At 42.6% G+C, this 21,509-nt stretch overlaps 1 protein-coding gene across 4 annotated transcripts in view; it reads left to right on the top strand.

Moving 5' to 3' along the window:
* Positions 1-21,509, top strand: part of PLCB1 (phospholipase C beta 1) — a 340,329-nt gene that overhangs the window by 281,921 nt on the left and 36,899 nt on the right. For all 4 annotated transcript variants that reach the window (XM_002199189.7, XM_012572343.5, XM_012572342.5 and 1 more), the window contains exons 30-31: positions 1,044-1,101; positions 2,090-2,176. In XM_002199189.7, coding sequence (XP_002199225.2) covers positions 1,044-1,101; positions 2,090-2,176 — 145 coding nt within the window. The remainder of the gene's footprint in view (positions 1-1,043; positions 1,102-2,089; positions 2,177-21,509) is intronic.

Below are 21,509 nucleotides of genomic sequence, written 5' to 3' on the forward strand. Positions count from 1 at the left end.
GCAGTGGGAAATGATTTACTGAGAGGTAAAGGAGGCACTAGTGAGAAAGGCTTAGGGACAGACAAGTTAGCAGTTCTTTTCTCGTTCCCTTTCATTTTTTTTCTCATTTTTCCCAAGGACTTTCCCCTGTCAGGCTTCTCAAAGAGCCCTTGAGAGAGGTGAGAGGCGAGCCCTATTGAAAGTCAGCTTTCCCCTGTCTGTGACACAGCTTGTCCTCACTTTGGGAGTAGGGAAGAGAGGTGTGAGACCTTCCTTCTGGTGAATCCCTTTTGAGTCATTCTGGTTCCACTGCAGTTGATCTAAAGCTTTTGCATAAGTTTGGGAAGGAATATTACACAGATTCACTGTTTTAATTGTTTTTACTTAATTTTTTGACACCCACCCATGGCTTGCCTAAATCCTCCTGATTTTAGTGCCACCTGAGGAGTAGAGCAGTTTGCTTGTCTTGCCTGAGGCAATCAGGATTTGGAGTAACCGTCCTGAAACAGATCAACTGTAGTAGCCACAAATTGTTGTTGTAATTTACCCCTCTGGGTGTTCTTGTGTTCAGCCTTTGACTGATGGTTACCAAATAACTCTGAGTGTGCCATAAAGCTCAGTTTGCCCCGAGTCCAGCTCTGTGTGGGGCCAGGCCATGCCTGCCCTGCTCCCCTGGGAGCTTGGTGCCTGGTGTCAGCAGCAGTGCCTGCCCTGGCAGAGGCTGCTCCTCTGCCACAGCATGGCACTGTGCCTCTGCTCACGGCTCTGCAGCTCCCAGGGACACTGGAGACTCTGGGAGCACCAGCAACACCTGGAAGACAGGGAATCATGTCGTGGGGAAAGCCTGGTGGGGAGGAGCAGGGGGTGGTGTGCAGGTCATGGGGAATTCTGAGCCCTTGGTGCCATAAAGGTGCAACCTGGCACGAGGATACATTCAGGGAGTGCAAAAAAGTTAATTAGGCAGGTCCTTAAACATGGCCTTGGTTAGGCAGAGAGCTGCAGGGAGGTGAAATCCATCAGTGTGCCCTTGCTGACTCCAATAACTGCTGGAATGCTTCCCCCAGGGAGAAGACGGAAATGATCCGGTCCTACATCCAGGAGGTGGTGCAGTACATAAAGAGGGTATGTCAGGCTTCTGCTGCATCTGGGGCCATGAAATGTCACGTTTCCCCTTTTAGCTTATAATCTACTGCAGGTTCTAGGCTTCAGCATAAAGGTTCTGCACTTGCTGACTTTTAGCAGATGCAGGGTAGGCTCTGCTTCACATTCCAGTTAAAAGAAAGCTGGGATTTCAGACAGCTTCTCATTAATTGTTAGTCAGCATTTGGGGGATGGTGCTGAGGAGGGAAGATTTTAATACAATTTTCATCTCTGAATATCCTGTGTGAATCCATGGAAAATGCACCCATTTTTTAAATGGCTTTGCTGGGTCACAAATGCAAAGATTGCATAAGGAAAGTCAATGAACATTTAATTACAGGTATATCTTAACTTTAATTGCATTTGTATAGTTACTGAAATGTAAAAAGCATTCTGTGAGTTCTGTAAACACAAATCAAAGAATTCTATTACAGTTGTTGGATTTTCTGAAGCTACAGGGGGTTCACACCAGACTGAAATCATGCACTGCAGTGCTTTGGGGTGTAAAATCACTATGGAATGTGTGCAGCCATTGAATTCTTCTCTAAATTTCAATGCAAAGATTGTTAGGTTCTAAAGTTGGCCCATTTTTGCTTAGCAGAGCCTTGATTTAGGAAGCAGCCTAAAGAATTAGCAAATTAAGTAGGTTTTATTTCTGGGGGGCATTATTAAGTGAAACCCAAAACTTATCATTTAATAACATCAGGAATCTGCAGTAAGTCCTTTAGATGTTTCTGATCCTGAATCTTACATGTGAAATCTGATGTTTCATGTCCACACCTGACTGTTGAACAGTTGTGCTCAGGGATGCTCAGGCAGTGGTGTGTAATTTATGTAATTTTAGATTGGAATTGTTCATAGTTTTGATGACAATGTTTCCGTTTTGATGGGTGGAATATTTGTTGGGGAGGAGGTGGGAGAGTGAGGGTGAGCAATCCACGAAAAAAGATTCTCTGCTCTTTTCTGACAGCTAGAAGATGCTCAGAGTAAAAGGCAGGAGAAACTTGTAGAAAAACACAAGGAGATTCGCCAGCAAATACTGGATGAAAAGCCTAAGGTAAAGAGTTTTTGAACATATGTTACACTGCTAAAATTGTCCTTCAGGAGAGAAGGAGCTCTGGCAGCAGGTAGGCTGATGTTTAAGCATGAGAGCACTCAGTGACAGCATCAGAGCCACCCTCACTGACACTCAGGGTGAGAGGAGCCAAGAGCATCCTGGTGTGGGCACCACCTCGGTGCAGATGTCGTGGCATGAGGGTTATGTTTCAGCACCCAGGGTGTTCAAAAGCTGTCGGTGTAAAAGGTGCTGTGACCAGCAGAGTGTGCCCTTCCCTCCCCTGTGCCTGAGCTGCACAGAAGCAAAACACAGTTCTTATTGAAAGGAAAAAGAGATATCTCCTTAGCATGCTGCCCCCAGGTCCTGGTGGCATCCATCAGGACCGATTTCTGTGGGAAACAATGAGCTTTTTTACAATAACAGTGCTTTATAGTCTACATTGCCTGCTGAATTGCCTCTGTTTGATTTTATGCACTGCATCTACATATAACATTTTGAAATACATGTTTTGGTCCTTAGGCCTGGGGACTCACTCTTGTTCCAAGTGGAGCTGGTGGCAGTTTTGCCACCAACTTCAGTGGAGAAGGTTCAGAGAACTGCACTTGTACCTGATTTTTCTGTAGGAAGACCTAGGCACAGTCAGACTTCCACATGGAGGGAGACTTGTTTTCAGCAGGGTTCATATCCAAGTGTAATTCTTCACAGCCCACTGTGTCATGTCTGCTTTCATTTTTTTCTGCTCTTGCTCAAACATGTGTCCTTGGCATCAGTTCTCATTCCTTGTCTGTGTCCACAGTCCCAATGTTTCTGTGCCTGTGTTACAGCTTGAGTTCTAGCACTGGCTGTGAGTTAATTAGTGTTGTCATGTCATCTCCTGTGACGTAGCCAGAGAATAAGTTAGGCTAAGGGCTGAATAGCCAGAAGTCTGCAATAGTTTGGGAAAATAAAAATGTTTGCATTTCCAGTTTTCTACTCATCTTTTTAAAATCATCTTTATAAACAAGCTAGAACGTTTTGGTGTTGTGGGCATCTTGTGGGTGTAAAAAGTACACATTTTTATGTTTGGTGCTGTAGGATCAGGAGTTTATCAGGCTCGTGAACTGGAATTTAAACACTGGAATTTAAAATGCCGAAGAATAATCAGTTAGTGCTTCTAGCACTGGCTTTTCCTGGATCCTTGGGCACTCTATTCTATCTAGTTGTGTCCTTCCTTCTTTTTTTTCTTTATTTTTTATTTTTAATTGATTGATGTACTGAGGAATAGCATAAAGCACTGGAAATTTGTCACTGAGGACTTGAGCTGAATTTTGAAGGGTTCTGGGTGGGGATAGTCACGTTTGACTTTTTCACCAGTCCCTTCTCTGCCCAGGGTTGGGTCCTGGCACAAAGCAGCTCCAGCTCCCTGTCCCCCCTGCCTCTGGCCACAGTGGCAGCTCCCCAGCCTGGCCTGCCCATCCCTCCTGGCAGGGATGTGCTCACAGGGCCTGGCTCCAGGGCTTTTCCTTTTCCCACACTCTGAAATGGGCACCGTGCTGAATTGATGATGGTATGTGCCTCCTGCTTGCATGAGAGGCTTTGGGGAAAACATAATTACTCATTTTATTAAGTCTCTTTTTATGTTTTGCTCTGTGTCCATATTTCATTCCCATATTTGCCTCCTCAGTGACGGGGTAGATGATATAAAATAGATCAAATTATTTCCCAGCTGAGCAGAGCTGATGTGTTTTCTGCAGGCTGCAGTCTTTCTGAGGGCTGCTTTTTCAACAAGCCAGCCTCTCCTACTTCAAACACCCACTGAAATTTATGCTGCCTGTGTTAAAAGGCTTTTTTGGCAGCATCAACTCAGCCCCAAACAAAGACTTTAATATATTAAGAGGGAAAGAATTTTCAGTATTCTCACCATTAATTCTGCTGGAGTCAGATCTGCTGTCATCCATCAGTGCTGTTTGGTTATTTATTAGTGCCTCACAGTTTGTTGTGCTCTGACTCTGCTCAGAGCTCTTTCCCAGCCAGGGAGGATATCGTGACACTGAGTGTTGCCAGCACACTGCCACAGCCTCTCCCATTTTGTTGGCTTTTCTCAAAGTATGAGTTAGCAGCTTCCTCTCTTGTGGTGTGTGTAGGGCACTAGGAGAAAATCTGCCTTTGAGTGCTGTCGTTTTAGGCAACAGGTTTTAGAAACTGCACAAACTGGATGCAGAGTAGTTCTCTGTCCCAGAGGCTGTTTTGTTTTGTTTTGTTTAAAACATCGTGCGTTAGCTGAAAATGCTTAACTCGGGACTGATTTATACCCCTAAGCTCTGCCTCTCCCTCACATATATCATTTCTTTCTAGTGTTTGGATGTGAGACTGTTTTGCAGCTTTCATTTGCAGGGTTATTGTCTAAGAAAAAGCTTGTTTGCTTCTATGAGACTTGGAGACTTCCTGAACTGGTACTTTTAGGCAAAAGGCTGGAAAGAGCTTCTTGTGGTCCTGCAGAAGTCAGGGCAGGCCTTGGCTTTAGGGAGCCCAAAAGGTGGCTCTGTGTCTGTGTGGGTGATGTCAATATCTTTGTGATAAACTGACCTGTGACACTGCACAAACTGGGTGTTACAGTCAGGTCTGGGTGTGTGGAACCAGGCCAGCCCCTCCCACAGACGTGCTCGGGAAAGGAGACTGTCACCTGTTAAGAAGCCAAATGCTGATTTGCCTCTGGGTAAAAACTCCCTAACTTGCCATTTTAGTGAAATCATATGGGAAACAAAGCTGAATCCCTCCTGCTGGCTTTTCCTAGCAGCACCATTACCAAGCGAAGCCATATTGTATTTTCTTTTCTCTCACTCCTTGTTTTTCCTTTCATTATCTCCTGGCAGCTCTATTATCAGCAGCAACTTGTATTTTCTTTCTCTCCCATCCTACTGCTTTGTCTCCTCCTCTTAGCCACTGATACACATGGAGCTTGTCCTGTCCTTATCTTCTTCCCCCTGGGCATCTCTCCTGCCTGCTGTGCAGGCTGCTGCAGCAGCCAGCTCCGCGCAGTGCATCATGTCAGAGCAGGGTGTGATTTGGGATCCTGCATGTCTGGCATGTGACATCTGAACACTGAGAGCACCCGGGATGGGCATGGCCATGGTGCCTCAATTGCTCTGTCCCTGACAGCTTGTGCATCAAATTAAACACAAGTCAAGTGCTTTTCCTTCCCCCTGCACCCTTGCCTCCAATTCCATTGTAATTACAAAAATCAATACACATGAGACACGACAAGGAATTAATTATTTTTCTGGGAATCGACTCAGTTACAGTAAATAGACCCAAGCCTCCTCTAATTGGACTCAGTGGGACTTTTGTTACCCGTGCTCATGGGTCAGAGCCACACTTAGATCTCAGTATAACAATGATATCCTGAGCTCTTGCACTCAGATCCTGTAGGATTCTTCTGGCTCCCCTGGGCTGTGTTCTTGCAGCCCCAGCTGTCAAGGAAGGTGTAACTCATGTGGTTCCTCAGCTTGCAGCCAGAGAATATACAGCCTTAAGGTATGAAATTCCTTTTTCTCTTCAAAAAGTGTAATGAAAACAATCTTTTAAAATTATAAATCTGTTCCTGTAAATGGAAAATGCAAGCACCTGATGCATACTAACTTGCTTTCCTACATTTATTATCTCCCATTTTGGTACATGTTATTAATTGGGAGTTGACACTTCCACATCCAATCAAAAATTAATATTAACAGTGTACCTGAAAAATTCATGGAGGCACAGAATGATACATATTCATGTTGCAGAGCCAAATTAACAAGGTGCTGATCCTTTACAGCAGCAGAGCTTCTCATACCTCCAGGGCTGCAGCTTCAGTGCTTTAGGTGAAACTCTGTGGTCACCTGGTGCAGGTGATGCTGTTAAGTGAAGCTGGTTCCTGCAGGAGGGCCAAACAGCAAATGTGTCCTGCAGCACTTCTAGAAGGTATTTCAGCTGCCCTCAGAACCACTCTCTGCTCATGTGGAAGGGAGCAGCCCTGAGGAACTTTGATGAGTATTCCAGTGAACTCAGCTCCCTGTGATCTCCCAACAACAATGCTCTGGCCACCACAATCCCCTTTTTATTCTTGACACCTCTGCAGGAAGCCAAGCTGGCTTTTGGGCAAGCTGCACTTAATTCAAACACTTCCAGATGCATTCCAGTTCAACCACAGGCAGCCCTCCAAGAATTTTGGGGAAGGAGTTTGGAGGAAAAGGTTATTTCAGTTTACTGGGATTCATGGGACTTGCCTGACTTTGGATTGGACAGGGGAAAGTTGTCCTCCCCAAAAAATTAGTATTCAGACTCATGGCAAAAAAAACCCCATAAAAATGATCTGATAGCCAGTATAATATTTGAAAAGTTCTTATTTTATTTTTCCCTGTTTGGGTAAAAATTTCTTTCATTAATTCATTCAATTTTAACATTTCCAAAGTTTAAAAAGAAATTTGTCTTCAATCTGTGACTGCTAAGCTAAAATGACTTATGGCATTATCTGCCAAAAAAGCAGGGTATTAAGAGGATTGAAATAATTTACTGTTTCACTGTTCAACTCTGGGCTTTGGTGCTTGTGTACTTATCAGAGGAGAGTAGTAAAATGTTTCTTTACCTCATTAAGTGGGCGACAGCATGGAGAAATGAATGGAATTTTCATGGTCTCAGTGACCAAGAAATATTTTAAAGGAATATTTAAAAGAAAAAAAAAATACAGAGTGAGATTTACAAATCTTCCTGTGACTTGATTTGTTATCTTTCCACTACTGGATGGGAGCTTGTGGTTAAATTTTCAATGTAGTACTTATGGCCCATTCCTGGAAGGATCTTGTTCTTTGCTCAGCACCTCTCAGCATCCAGCCCCAAGTGACAGCCCAAACTTTGAACAGCCAAACCCTGGTGAAATTTAAATCTGGTATTGGTGCAGTTGCTAAGTTGTCCCCAGTTGCAGAGTATTATTTTCGGGAAGTTAGGAAGGTCCCTTTTTTCTGTTTCTCCCAATGGATAAATACTGCAAAATGCACTTTCAGCCTGTGAACTGAGTAGTAAATAATCTCACTTCACTCGTTAAAAATAAACAGGCTGGCCTTTATGCTATGCCAGTTTTATACCAATAAAACTTCCTTAAGTTCACTGAAGCGACTGACACGTCCCAGGCCTGAGATCAACAAAATTCAGTCCAGTAACAGGATGCTCAAAGGATCATTGTCAGTTTGGGCCTTGCTTGTTTACATTTTCCTTCATAAATCTATGTTTTAAAGGGTTGTTTATTTTTTTTCCAGCAGAATAAATATTGCAGTGTGAGAAATGGGTATCAGGTCACAAAAGATACATGTAACAATTTGAAGTGATATTTATTGTGTTAATTGAATATCTTCAGTGTAACTCTTACAAGTCCTTGGAAACATTCCTTTTAAATCAACAGCATCACATTTCCAGTGTGAATATGCAAAATGCTTTTTAAATTTTTTATTAAATTCTGATATTGCTTTCTTTAAAATAAAAATGTCACAAACTCTTTGTAGGAAGAACATAAATGTAAACAAATACTTTGAATTGGACACGTGGAAAAATATGATAAATATAAACTGGAGTTTTTTGACAGAGGGAGGGAGATATTTTTCAAACATGGATTGTTCTACTGGAAGCCAGAGAAAATCGTGGATTGGCTCTGGAGCTGCAATAAATTACTTGAAAGGGCAAACTTTTCAATTTTGCAGTAGTGTAAATCAGAAGGAACATTATCAAGTTACCAGTGTCACTGATGATTTAAGGGTATTAGTGAGGTCCATAATGGAGGGCATGTGGCAGCCAGACCTGATTTGTGAAGCTTACTGAGATCTTCCTGGATAACATGTTAATAAATTAGAACTGTGAGGAGGATGGTGGTATTGGTTTTTTGGGGTTTTTTTAGAATACTGATTTTAGAATCCAGCTAGTCTCTGTGGACAAAAGAACTCACAGAAAATAATTTTTTTTAAAAGGCAGAAATGTTAGAATTCTTCTTGCAAAAAAAGAAACTTCACTGATTTGGGTTTTTTCCTAATTTGCAAAGTGAATCTGTTCTGTCTTCTACCTGTCTCAGGTAAGGGCATTCCTCATGTCCCAGCCTACTCTGATTAGTTGGTTAATTGGACTTCCTGATGCAGAAAAGGTGAAATCCTCACTACCCCTGGTGCTGGATGGCAGCACAGATAAGGCACACTGGTGTGTGACCAGTGAGCAATAGAAGGGCTGTCATTTACCATTATGCAGATGAACAAGGAGTGATCCCAGCTCGTGGTGGCCCAGTGCTGCCAGGATCCATCAGCCTGAGGGAACAAACCCTATTTGCTTGGAGCTGGGGGAGCTACCAGCAACCAGAACAGCCCTATGTGTAGACACACCCACTTGTTAAAAGCTTCTAAATTAATTGCTTCATTTATTGGTTACAGATTTTACTATACTGCACTGCTCCTCTAATTCTTAATTTAAGTCAGAAAGCAGATCAATTAAAGGGAGAAAAGAGAAGAACTGATTTCTATTAAAATTATCAGCTGTGTAGCAAACACCAAAAAGCAAAAACTACTTTATTTTTCCTTTGTAACACAGAATAATAGATGGTTTGGGTTGGAAGGTTCCTTAAAGACCATCTCATTCCAACCTTCTGCCGTGGGCAGGGACAACTTCCCCTATCCCAGGTTGCTTAGACCTCCATCCAGTCTGGCCTTGGATACCTCCAAGGATGGGGCAGCCACAGCTTCTCTGGGCAAATACAATTTCCATAAGCAAACCTAGCTTCTAATTTTAACATTTGTGAATAGCTGATCCCTCTGAAAACGAGTGAGCTTCCTGTGCAGAGAAGGGTGCAGTGTGTTTCTCCACAGACTGAAGATAAAACTGGGGAAAGGGTGTGAAAAATCAATAGGTAGCTTCTTTCTACAAGGTCACATTCAGGATGATGACATTCTAGAGAGGGGGAATGTTCTCTCTGCAGAAGATGCTCCTCTAGGCACTGTGGGTGGTTAAGAATGACAAGGAAATTCCACCCTGGAGTGAGCAGTGGAACACTGCAAGGCCCTTAGCTGTTCTCTGTGGTCTCTCAAACACTTCCCTGCCCACCTCCAGAGCTCCTCTGTTGGGGTTAGGGCTGTCCCTCAGTCCCTGCCTCCCTGTGAGCCCCTCCTCTACTCCCTGTGCTTTTATTAAAAAACATTTATTGCTTTCCATGGCAAACGTTCCCAGAGCAGGGACAGCTGGCCAGCCAGGTAGAACTGCCTGTGAGGAGAGAGCACAGGGCTAACTGGTGTGTTAACCTTGTGGTCTCTGAGGAGAAAACAACCAAAAGTTATGCTAAAAAATTGAAGAAGCCAAGGACTGCAAAGGTTTTGTGTCAGGATGTTTGGCTTAGGCTGTGCAATATTTAAACCTGTCCAGAGAGGTCTGTGCTGTGGAAATGTTTATGATTCTGCAAAGGCAAGTGCTTTGCATGCTAAATCTCAGGGAGCAACAGGGCACCACAAGCTGTTGACTCCCCTTCCCCTCCTCACAAGCTGGGCTGGCACTCCAGGAAAATACATGATGAAGCACAGGCTGAATTATGCATGGGGTGTGCCCAGACAGAGCGTTTGGAATGCACGGCAGCACACAGAGACATCTCACAGTGCACACACAGCACCCTGCACACACTCATGGCTCCCAGGCTGAGCCACAAACACCACAGAGGCACAACTAAATACTCCTGTACAGCTGTGCTCATCACTACAGCAACAGCAGCAATGGATTTCTTAATTATCAGCCCCTCAGTGCAGCATGACAAATGACATGAGATTCAGTTTGACACAGCTAATGGAAAAGTGTTGAAAGAAATATTAATGCCTAGTATGTGAACTCATTACAGAGATGCTTTAAAATGCATGAAATGGGGGGAAAATGTGTTCTTTAATGAACAGAGAAATAAAATCAGTAGTCCTGCAAAGCTTGTAGTGTATGGAGGGCTTTGTGTGTGCAAGTCATTAGTCAGGAGAGTGACAATGTTTTTGTGCAGAATCACCCGGCAAAGCAGAGGCACTGATAGAAACAATGCTGGGTGTCTGCACAGGAGGGACTGCTGCGAGCTGCTTTAACTGTACAGTCATGACAAGGTGGGTGAAGGGGGTCATCTCACACTGAGACTTCATAGGATGAGAAATACACTGTTAGGAAGGGTAACAGAAATAACAAAGCTAGTGTTAGAGTTTCAAAGCTAAACCTGATTTAAAGGGTGTATTAAAAATCATGTGTAGCTTGTCTCAGGGATGGACTTTTCTTTCTAGAAACAACAAAAATCAGAAGAAAATGCTGTTGTTTTGAGATGCAGTCTTTTCCCCAGGAGGTTGAGAATACTGAGCTTGGTAGGAAATGAAAGCCCTGCACATCCAGAAGGGAGAGAAAGTGGCAGGGAAACCTTCCAGCCCCATTCCCATATTGTTTCCAGTGCTGCGTGGGGGAGCTTTCAAGGGTCTGGCAGCCCTCTGGAGTCAGTAGCAGAATAGCTGGGAATGATGTTCCCTGGAAAGATTACTTTTCATTGACTATCTCCTGTGACTCACTTGCAACAAATCAGCATTTTCCAACAGAGGAGTTCCACAGGGTTGCTGCAGTTGCATAATCCAAGAGCTGTGGGTGATGACAGTCCATAGGTTGGACTGGAATGACTCAGTAAATTCCCATTATTCAGCCCTTGTTTGGAAGGCGGTTTTGCCAAGAGAATGTGGAGTGTGACTAACCAACTGAACTGCAGCTCTGTACCTGAAAATTATCTCTTTTGTGGAGTCCTAGAGATCTGTAGGCTTTGCGTGGCATAAATGGATGTGCCTGGGAAGGGCAGGACTAATCCAGACATGGTTTGATACAGAGCCTGGCTCTAGGATGGTAAGGCAAAATTTAAACTTTTTAACATTATCTTTTAACATGGGAACCTAGTTTTGTAACATTGAGTTTTCCAGTCATGAGGGTGATGAAAGTTCACGTTTCTTTGTTCTTTTTCCATTACTCCCTAAAAAAATATGAAAGAAAAAGCAGTTTTGATGTTCTTGTGATAGAAAAATCCTTCTTTTTAAACCTGCTGAGTATGGGGCAAGAAATCTCAGTTTTGGTTCATTCCATCAACTTCCCAGCTCTGCAGTCTGGCCCATGGTTTATAGAAATGAAGTAATTCACTAAAGGAAGTTATCAGGCATAATATTACCCTGCTGATAATTGAAGGAGGTCTCTCAGCCTTTTTTATTTCTCTTTTTTTCTACATCCCCACTTTCCCCCATTTCACCTGCTCTCCTACTTGTCCTTCTCCACCTTTCATCAAGTCCTTTTCACAGTATGTGGTTTCTTTCTCCTGCTCTTTCTATAGCCCTTATTTACTTACACTTCTTATACTCCTTCCTCTTTGCCATCACTTGCTGCTATTAAATTTCAAGGAGTACCTACAAGTATCTGTGGGAAGGGTGTCTCTTTCAGATGAAGCAGCAGGTTTGAAGGAGCAGCTTGAAGGGGAGAGGTGTTAAAGAGCTGCCATGATGTGCTCTGCGTTTTTGTGAGCTCGGCTGGGAATGTGGAATGCCTTCCCAAACCTTCCATCAGCTGGGAGAGGTGATGCACAGGTTATAGAGATGTGTGGAAAACACTCCAGGCATGGAGCAGCTCCAGTTCCAGAGCTAGGAGCTCCCTGGTGCAGATCAGCCCATTTCAGAGAGCCTGGGCCACCTTCCCACTGCACAGGAGGAGGCTGAGTCTCCTTGAGCAGAGCCCAGGCTGAGCATCCTGGGCACAGGAGCACTGGGAAAAAAGCCCCTCTGCTGTGCTTTGGTTCTGAGAGGGCCAAACACACTGGGTTAGGGATTAAAGATTGAATTCCATTGAATACAAACTTTTTTAGCTTATATTTTCAGCCTGCCTAAATCTAAATACATTTCTTCCAAAACGCTTCACTATCTATTTCCCTTTCAGACCTGATCAGCTGTTTACACAGCCCTGTTCATTGTCAAAGACAGTCTCCAGTAATATTCTACATTTCCTTTGATTTATTTCACATTTCTTAAAGCAAGGTGACTGCTGACAAGCAATTACATGCCAGTTTTAGTGTAACAAACACTCTTGATTTATACATCAAGGAAACCCAGACCTCACTTGGCAACAGAAACAGCCCTCGATTAGGATGAGATAAAACAAGGAAAGTTGATTTCTGTGATGCCATAACATCACCCACTTTCTGTTTCTCTTGCAAGAGGTGCTTTGTAAGTTTATGTTATAGAACAGACAAAATGTATGTAGGCATGTGCAGATACCCTAAAGCACATCACAACAGCAGTATTTTGCAGTGCATCTGATAGCCAGGTACACTGAGAATTGCATCTTCAAAGGTGCTGAATGGGCCCACAGGTTTGGGATCCAAGACACTGGTCCCCACAGGGCTTCTTCTGACATCTGAAGACTCATAAATGAAGCATTACTTAGGAGCCAAGCTGTTACCTGTAACCTCACTAAGCTGGCCAGCATGAATTTTAATCACAGTATAAGGAAGTGGAGTAGATATAATCCATTTGTTTGCATTGATGAATAAATGTGGTTTTCTATATGTCATAGTAAATATTTGACTATGTGTGCATAGGCACACATGCTCACTAGCTATATTAAGAACATGCATATGCTATAATTTTAGAGATTTATTTGATGCATGTACATTTTGGATGCATCTGTTAAATTACAGTTATTCACAGCCTTGCAGGATAGAAAATTCACTATCATAAAATTCTGTTAGTGATTTTCAAACTGGCATGATCACCATGTTAATTACTATGCAATTAAATTTTTTTTTTTTTTTTACTTTCTTTTCTCCCCCTGTCCTCTGAAATTGCCTGCTTAACATTCTGCTTCTCTTCTGGAAGGACAATAAATGGGGAAAAAATTTACCTTCCCATTGGGAGCCTTCCTTGGCTGTGAGCACAGCAAAATGGCACAAAGGAAAGGGACCTCAGGCAACTGATGGGAATGAAAGGTTTGGTCAAGAGAAGGCAACACAGAGCACTGAACATGATTTTCAGAGCTCAGGAAGGGCTGTGCTGGAGCATGTCTGGGGTAGCATCTGATCGGTGATTCATGGACTCATCTCCTTCCTTTCACCCTGTAGAAAACACAGAGTATCTATGTACCAACCTTCTAGCTCCAGTAACAGGAATTCCATCATCCCTGATTAGCTCTGATGGAACTGCCCTACTGCTCCTTGAATTGTATTAGGGATTTGTTATGTTAAGCACATGGGAGATTTTGAGGTGTTTAGATAATAAAGGATATATCAATGCAAATTGGACATTAAATGTAGGAGGAAGTCATGGAGGGTTTCACTGAGAATTATCTGCTAGATAAATTCTCTTCTCAGCAAACTGCAGTGGCTCTTCCCTCCTAGGAGAGGCTCTTTGCAGTGCTTAACAGGTACCTGCTTCTCAGAAAGAGCCCAAACAGATTTATCTTCTCAGCCCAGAGATTAACACATCATCAGGAGTGACAGATTGCAAAGCAGAGAGATGGATTGGCAGGGGAGAAGACAAGTGAAGCATCAAAATGTCATCCTGCATTTATTATGTCTGTGGCTTCCCAATTAATGCACAGAATCTCTCCTCTTCATGGAATCCTCACCTCTAGAGCTGCATAAACCATTCTGCCCAACACTGTTTGTTTTTTCTCTCCTGTTCATTGTGAAAGCCTAGTTGGATGGCTGGAAAACAAATGTTTCCTTTCTCCCCATCACTTTCCTCTTTCATTTTTCTGACTGGAAATTACGTTTTTAATTTTTCTTCATGATTATTATTCCAGCATTCCTCCTTCCTGGGATTATCTAGATGCCTTTGCTCCCCACCTGGTGTGGGGGATAGGGAAAGCTCCATCACTGAGAGCTTCTTGTACCTAAATTGAGATTAACAGTGATAGTTCTACAGTCCCACACTCTTTGTTGTGTTGATGCAGTAATGAAACACATTTTCTGTTTCTGCACTGAGTTTTCTGCTGTATTCTGGTGTATCCTGGTAGGCAATTCCTACAGGCAAGATGAACTGACTCCTTATTGCCCAAATTGAGCAATTACTCTTTATCCACCATCCCTTGCTCAGCTGTGGAGCTGTGCAAGTACATTTAGGGACTGATCAACACCCTGCAGCAATTCGAACTCCTGGGTGTTCCTTTGATCTTTATCTTTTGCTGAAAGGCATCATCCAAACATTTTTGTCTTCTTTACACAGGAAGTACAAAAGCTTTGTAATGATCACCTTTGACTGTAATGCTGCTGTGTCAGTGCTCCCCCAGTCACCCTTCCCTCACCCATTTCAATCAGATTCACTCGCTGTTTGTTGTATCATAAAAAATAATGTGACTTTTTAGCTCAGAAAAAAATCTCTCATTTGGAGCTGGTAACATATTGTGAGAAAATACATTTTGTATTGGTTTGTTGAGTTCATTGTCTGCCTCGCTTGCAGATGATGTCACTGAGCAGAGGGCACTTAGGAATGTCCTTTCTGTCCTGACTTGCTGATTGTTTTTCACCAAAAGCTGTGCTCTCCAGTAACTTTTGTGGTGGCTTTTCAGGTCAAGTCTCCTGTTTTTTTCCTCGGAGAGCTGGACAGTTATTGTCTGGTGCACAGGCCTGTGACAAGATGCAATATTAATAACACAGCAGGGAAAATCAGAAATGTATTATTCATGTCATGGGAAGAGTCACAGCTTGGCCTACGTTTTTTGTGAAAAGCCTTCATAGCTGTAACTGATCCCACTCCATCTTTTGCCTCATTAGAGTTACATTTTCCTGAGCAAGTATTTGGATAAGATGATCTCTGCTATCCCATACTCTGTGCGACACACTCTTGTTGTAGTATGTGAACCACAAATTCCTCTTACTTAACAAGAGTTCTCCAGTTTCCCTCTCAGCAGACACAAGAGTCCACAGTATTTCTCAGCTGGCCCTCTCAGTCCTATTTGCAGCTCTTGCTGCTCTTCCTGTCACTCACACTTAAGTCCTTCATCCTGAAACCAGAATTTTCCTGAGTCCTGTGCAGCCCTGGCTCGTTAGTTACCCCGAGGGAGGCTCCTGAGACACCAGCTCTCAGGGGAGCCTCCCCACCATCCTGTCAGCTTCCCATCCAGCTCAGGAGGAAGGGCAGCAATGTCCAGCAGCACTTACACAGGGGTCTGTTTCTCACTCATTTCACAGAATGGCTTTAGAAATGTTTTCAACACTCGGCAGCTTCTGGTTCAGATATGGGGGTCTTTAATATGCATGTGGATGCAGAATTTTGGGGTTTGGTCTCCTGACCTGTTAATTGGTAAAGAAACAACATTTCTAATCCATTTTTAAGTGCCTCTTTTAGCTGCCTCTTAGCCAGCTTTTAACCCACAATTGAATCATGTCTCTCCTCTTTCTTTTTTTTACCCTGGGTGTTGCACTTCCTTCTTTGATGCAGAATACAATGTTGGAATTCACACCAAAATGTTGCCCTTGACCTCCCTGTGACTCCTTAATTCCACTGAAATTGCTTACTTCTTGTTGCTGGGTTTCAGTTTCTGTTTTCCACCCATAAAAACTTAGTATTCATTTCCCTGGGAGTGACATTGAGGGATTATTTCTGTGGAGTTCTGTTCAGTTATGGCATTGATCCCTGGCAGTTCATTGCACATTGCAATATTAATGTTTGGGATCAGCTGGTGGCCTGAATAGAAAACAGTCCTTTCTGGGGCTCACCACTGAGACAGAAGGTGGTGATTTCCCTCTGTCCTTTACCTGCTCTGCAGACATTTCTTTTCCAGTGCATTTTCCTGAAGGATTTTCTGTCCGTGGCTTCCTCGGGACACTCACTCAGAGGCAGCGGACGGCCCCAGCAAAGCTGGTGTGCCTCGTTCCCAGAGCTCAGAGCAGCCTGAGCCTTCCCTGGATCTCAGCCCATCAGAGGAAGCAGTTTCCCCTCTGAGCTGCCAGCAGTCAGGCTTTCCCAGTTTCCACTTTTTCCTCGTCCTTCCCCAATTTGTACTTTTTCACTGCCAAGCTCTCTTGGCAGCTCGAGGTGAAGTGCTGTTGAAACACTCTCTGTTGTTACAGGCCCCATGGAGTGGTTTGGTTTTTCCTCTGTCACAGTTTCACAGCAGAAAAGTTTCAATCATTTTCAGGGTGTTCTTGACCCCTGCAGCTGGTGCTTCCTGCCATGCAGGGACATCAGAACATGCTACAGGGATTTCTCTAATAACAGCCAGGGAGGTGCCACATCACAAGCAATGTGAATGGTGAAAAGCTGCTGGAACAAGGATAGCAGATAAACTGCTCATAAATGGCAACAAGTTCTTCTGGTTTTTCTATTTCTACCTTGACTATTTGATGGAGGGGTGTTAATTTTTTATTATTATTAATATTTGGAGATGGAAGTTTTCATTATTATAAATCACTGATTAAGTCAAATAACTTTCAATGTGGCATCTTTTTAATATAGTGAACTTTCATATTTGTTGGTTTTTGTCGGTATCTGTGGTATTGATGATTCCGAGATTGTAGAAAGTCTCTTTCTGCCCCGTTGCCAAAGAAGAAGTCATAATTCATCTGTGCTGTTTTCCAGGTTGTTTATTCTTGCTTATCTCTAACATGTTCTGCTGCCCTGCCGCAGGTCTGTCCTGCAGGGCAGCGTGTGGGGCTCTGCCCCTCAGTGGGATGTTACAAACATTATATACCAAAACTACGTGTGCTATATTTACAATAATGTGCCAATATCTGTCACCTACATTGAACAGTGTGTCCCCAGCCTAAACCAATAGGAAATGCCAACACTACAGTGAAGCATGGAGGGCATGAAGAAGGAGGAAAAGGACAAGATACACCCAATTTCCTCCATCTTGTCCCCTCTGAACCCCTAATCTAGAAACCTAAAATTTTACTTTTGCACCCGTGCCACACTTAATTATTACTCATATCAAACACTCAGAACTTGTAATTCATCCTGTAAGATTGAAAACTCTTTTCCACGGACAGAGATCACAGACAGTGTCTCTCGGGGCTCTGTCCAGGGGGGTTCCTGATCCCCTGCCAGGGTCCCAGGCCTTCCAGGGCAGCCAGAGGGAAGCTCTGGATTCCCACAGGTTTTGGCTACTGTGCTTTAAAAACATGCAACACATCAAATCAGTCTTTTAGAATAATTGGGTATTTGGGCTTATTTAAGCTGAAATTTTGATTTCTAACACCATTAACTAAAGAATATGGTGATAGTTCACCATGTAGATCATTATGTGGTCAGAAGTGCTTTGTTTTCCTAATGAATCCATCATAGCATAGAGACCTGTAGAGTTCCTGAACAGAGAAAGGTAAAATTCTAAACTCAGTCACCATCTCTGAAGTACTTCAGTGAGTTATGCCCTTTTGCAAATGTTACCCACAATGATATCCAGTTTCTCCATCTGGTGTTATCCCATATAGCTTTCTGGATGTTGAATATTCACCCTTTTTATAATTTCAAATTCATCTGGTGTCATAAACAGCAGAAAACTGTGGGCTGTAATCATCCTATTCTACACTTCTGGAAGGTTTTATTTCATTTTAGTTAGTGGCTGAAATCATGCCATCCTCTTTTTCTCTGAGTTGCTTTTTTGTTTGTGGCTTTCTTGGGGCACTGATAGACATCATCAGAGTCTTTGAAGAAAATTTCTGTTACTTAACCTGCTTTTCTGTGCCAGGGATTCCTCCAGCCTCTTTTCTTGAAAAAAAGACTGTTGCAACATCAGAGACAGACTGAGTTTTGGTATAAAGATAATATTTTACTGCTTTGTGGGGTTTTTGAGTCTCAGTCTCACAATTACATGGAAGTGTAGAGTGTTCTGCAGCTCATCTGTTAAAGTTTAATGCTGCTGCTAACTGGCAGTGCAAGAGTATTTTCATCCTGGGAATGTTTCACTCATTTCACCTTTTCCTGTGTTGATATGGATTTGTGCAAATGTGATGAGTGCCAGCTGAAGAACTGGTCAAGTGGGATGCTCTAATTGCATTTCCTGAGATTTTGCATTTCTGGAATTTTTATCTTTCCACATTGCTGCACTGTTTAATTCACTTGAATTAAATTATGAGTCCTAAAGTGAATTTTTATGCATTAAAAGGGCCATGAAATAAAGGACCTGAAGAAAAGCAGGAATGGGGGTAAGGCTCATCTCCTCTGAATTAAGACACCCAGAAGAAACCTGGGTAGGTCTCAAGTCCTCCAAGGGAAGGAAATGCTAGGAAGCAGTTCCAATAACCCATTTTTTGTGCCTCCTCTGCAAGAAGACCAGCACAGAACTCACAGACATTCCAGTAGGACCTATGGCACATATTTTGATTAAAAATTAGACTGAGTGTGAGGGGTTTAAATGGTGTCAGCAGAACTGGCTTGAGGCCGTCTAATGAAAGAGACAGGCATTACATTTCTGAAGCAAAGGATGAATCAAGATTAACTCTTCTGGCAGGTGTGACACTTTCTTGATGCATGTGAAAACAAATATGGGATACCCTTCAAATTGCTGCACTTAATTTTTGTCTGTGAAATGGATCTCTGTAGGAGAATAATTCTTGTGGTTTAGATCAGCTGTCAAAGATGATTCTTAAATGGCCCTTTACAATAAAAAAAGTGATTTATCCTGGCTATTTTTGTATCACTAAATGAATATAGTGCCACTAGATTGCAGTACTTTCAAGCTTTTCAATAAAAGTCTTGTACAAGGACTCTTTGGAGTCTGAACCTGCCCCCAGACTGTGAATGAGGCCCAGTGTGTGTCCTCAGGGAATTTCCTGTCTTTTAACATGGGTGGGCAGCAAGCACAGCTCTTTGCTCAAACAGGGTTTTAATCCTGTCCAAGAAAAAAAGGAAGAGAAATATTTTTTAAAAATACATTAGTTCTATTAGAATATATTCTTCACCTCCCAGGGAAAAGGAAACATTGAGAATAGGAGGAAGGAAGTGCATCAGAGAATGAGGATATGGACAGTTTGTAGGTGGTGTTGAGAAGAGTTCTTGGAGAGAGGCAGAAGGGAGGTGGAAATTGGGAGGCAAATTTTGATGTGCCTGGCAATACAAAGCAGTGCCAAGATGCTGTGGTACAGGCCGTTCCCAGGTAGCTTCAATTACTCCAAACTGGTGAATCTAAAGTTTAAATAAGATTTATGAGTTGCATTATGTGTCTTCAAATCAGAAGGGATAATTCCTTTACTGTTGTGTTCATTACAGATAGACATATATATTTACATACATATTTAATAACAAAAAGCAAGGAAAATTTGTTGAAGTTAAGACTAAATGTTGTACATTTACATTTCACTAATTCAGGAATTTTAGCTTTTGGAGAAATCAAAATTTTAAAAGAGAAATTCAGACTGTAATTGTGGTGTTAAGTTAAAGCCAACCCTCTTATAAAGAGTGAGAATTGACATTCCAGTAACCACTCATCTGCAGAGACAAGAAATGAATTTTACCTTGCATGCCATCAGATTAAATTATTTTATTTTATAAGAATTACTGTGAGCACAAAAGGCTCTTGCATGTATTGAGGTGGTTCCTCACAGACAGAGGTTTGTACTACAGAAGTGTTTTATTTGCTCTCATCTGAGCTTTGCTGATGGCCATTTCTATTGCATTCCTTTAGCATGGAGCAGCTCCGTGTTTTGATCAGTCAGATATGTCTACTAAGATTTTTTTATCTAAAATTTGAAGAGTAACTAAGTAAGAGAGAGGTAGGTTTTATTGTCAAGAAGAAATACAGGTTGTATTTCATCTGTGATTTTGCCTGTGAAAACAAGTTAAAGCTAGGTATAAATTTGAGTTTTGCTTTTTAATGCTGTATGAGCAAAATTAAGTTTCTGTTGCTCATTGTCTGCTTCACCTACAAACTGTTTGAAGGAGCTTTTACTCCCCAAAAAAGAAAAGAAACTCAGGAAAGTATCAACTGCCTTTGCTGCTAATCCATGGAAAATCGGGTGGCACTGCTTTACTGACAAAGCCAAGAGCAAGGCTGGGATATGGAAGTGTAAAATGGCACATGGAAAACTGATCCCCAGAGCTCAGAGCTCCAGTTTGCAAGCAGCAGAGCAGGTGCATCCCTGGCAAGAGCTGTGCTGCAGCCTGGCTGGTACATTGGACAGCTCTGGCAGTGCCCCTGGCTCTGCAAAGATCCAGATCAAGGCTGTTCTCCTTGGCTTGTGAAGAGAAACATTCCCTGCTTCCCTGAGCAGGCTGATCCATCACCCCAGCTCCCAGCTGATGGGAAATAACAGGGTGTGAGAGGGCAGGGAAGTGTTCTGTGATTAGGGGTGGAACCTGCCTTGCACCAGTGCATGCAGGGACACGGTCTCAGTGCTGTCAGTCCCCTGGGAACAGCAGAGGGACAAACCCAGAGGAATCTTAAAGTAGTGCTTATGGCTTGAAAAAATCACATGGTAGACAGGTCATGTCTTTTATTACAGAGAGAAGAAAAAATCTCCTCCTGTTGATCTTCCCCACTTGCCTTTATCCTTCACTAGCCTGTTGCTTTTAAGGATTTTTTGCAGGTTCACTAAACTCTGCTTTCTCCAGGCACATGCTCCCAGACACTGGGCTTGATTGTGTCCTTGTTCTCAGCCATTTCCAAATTGGGAACTGTTAGAAATTCCTGCTACTCGGCTGTGGGACTTTAGGCATGTTTTCTTCCCCTTTTGGCTTACTCTTCTTTACAGCCCTAAAAGCACACTCAAACTTGTGGTCAAGAGAGCAGTTCTGAACAGAGCTGGCGTCAGGAATGACAGCTCTGGAGCAGTTGTCACTGGAGTCAGGGATCTGGGAAGAGCTGTTTGTCTCCAGGGTGATGCCATGGACTGCATGCCCAAGCAAACATTTTGAATACCATAAATTTTTTTGCTCCTATGACTTAATTTAGCCATTCCATGGGGCACTTTAAAATAAAGAATTCCCTATTGTGCCATTATGGAAACAGAGTTTCTTCTGGCCTTTGTCCAGTGTAATACCAAGGGATCACTTTTAAGGACATTTATTGTAGCTGTTGCCTAGAAAAAACAGTTCAGCCATAATAGGTTGCTTGTGTACACTTTCAGCAAACCTTTAAATATTTACACTTTCTAATTTATGGTACGTGCTTCCTTCCTTAAATAAAGACCTATCCTGAATATTATCCATCTAACTCTTCCAAAAACACAAACTGGAGAACTAACCCAAACAAAACTCTTCAATTGTATTGTTGTTCTTAGTTTACCCCAGTTCCATACTATTTAAGAGATTTTTTTCCCTTTTGTGATTGTTCAGTGCAGCCTAAGCAGCTGCAGACTCATGTTATAGAGGGATCTAAAGAGCAA

The sequence above is a fragment of the Taeniopygia guttata genome, chromosome 3 (assembly GCF_048771995.1).
Source record: "Taeniopygia guttata chromosome 3, bTaeGut7.mat, whole genome shotgun sequence".
In the NCBI taxonomy this organism is placed as follows: domain Eukaryota; kingdom Metazoa; phylum Chordata; class Aves; order Passeriformes; family Estrildidae; genus Taeniopygia; species Taeniopygia guttata.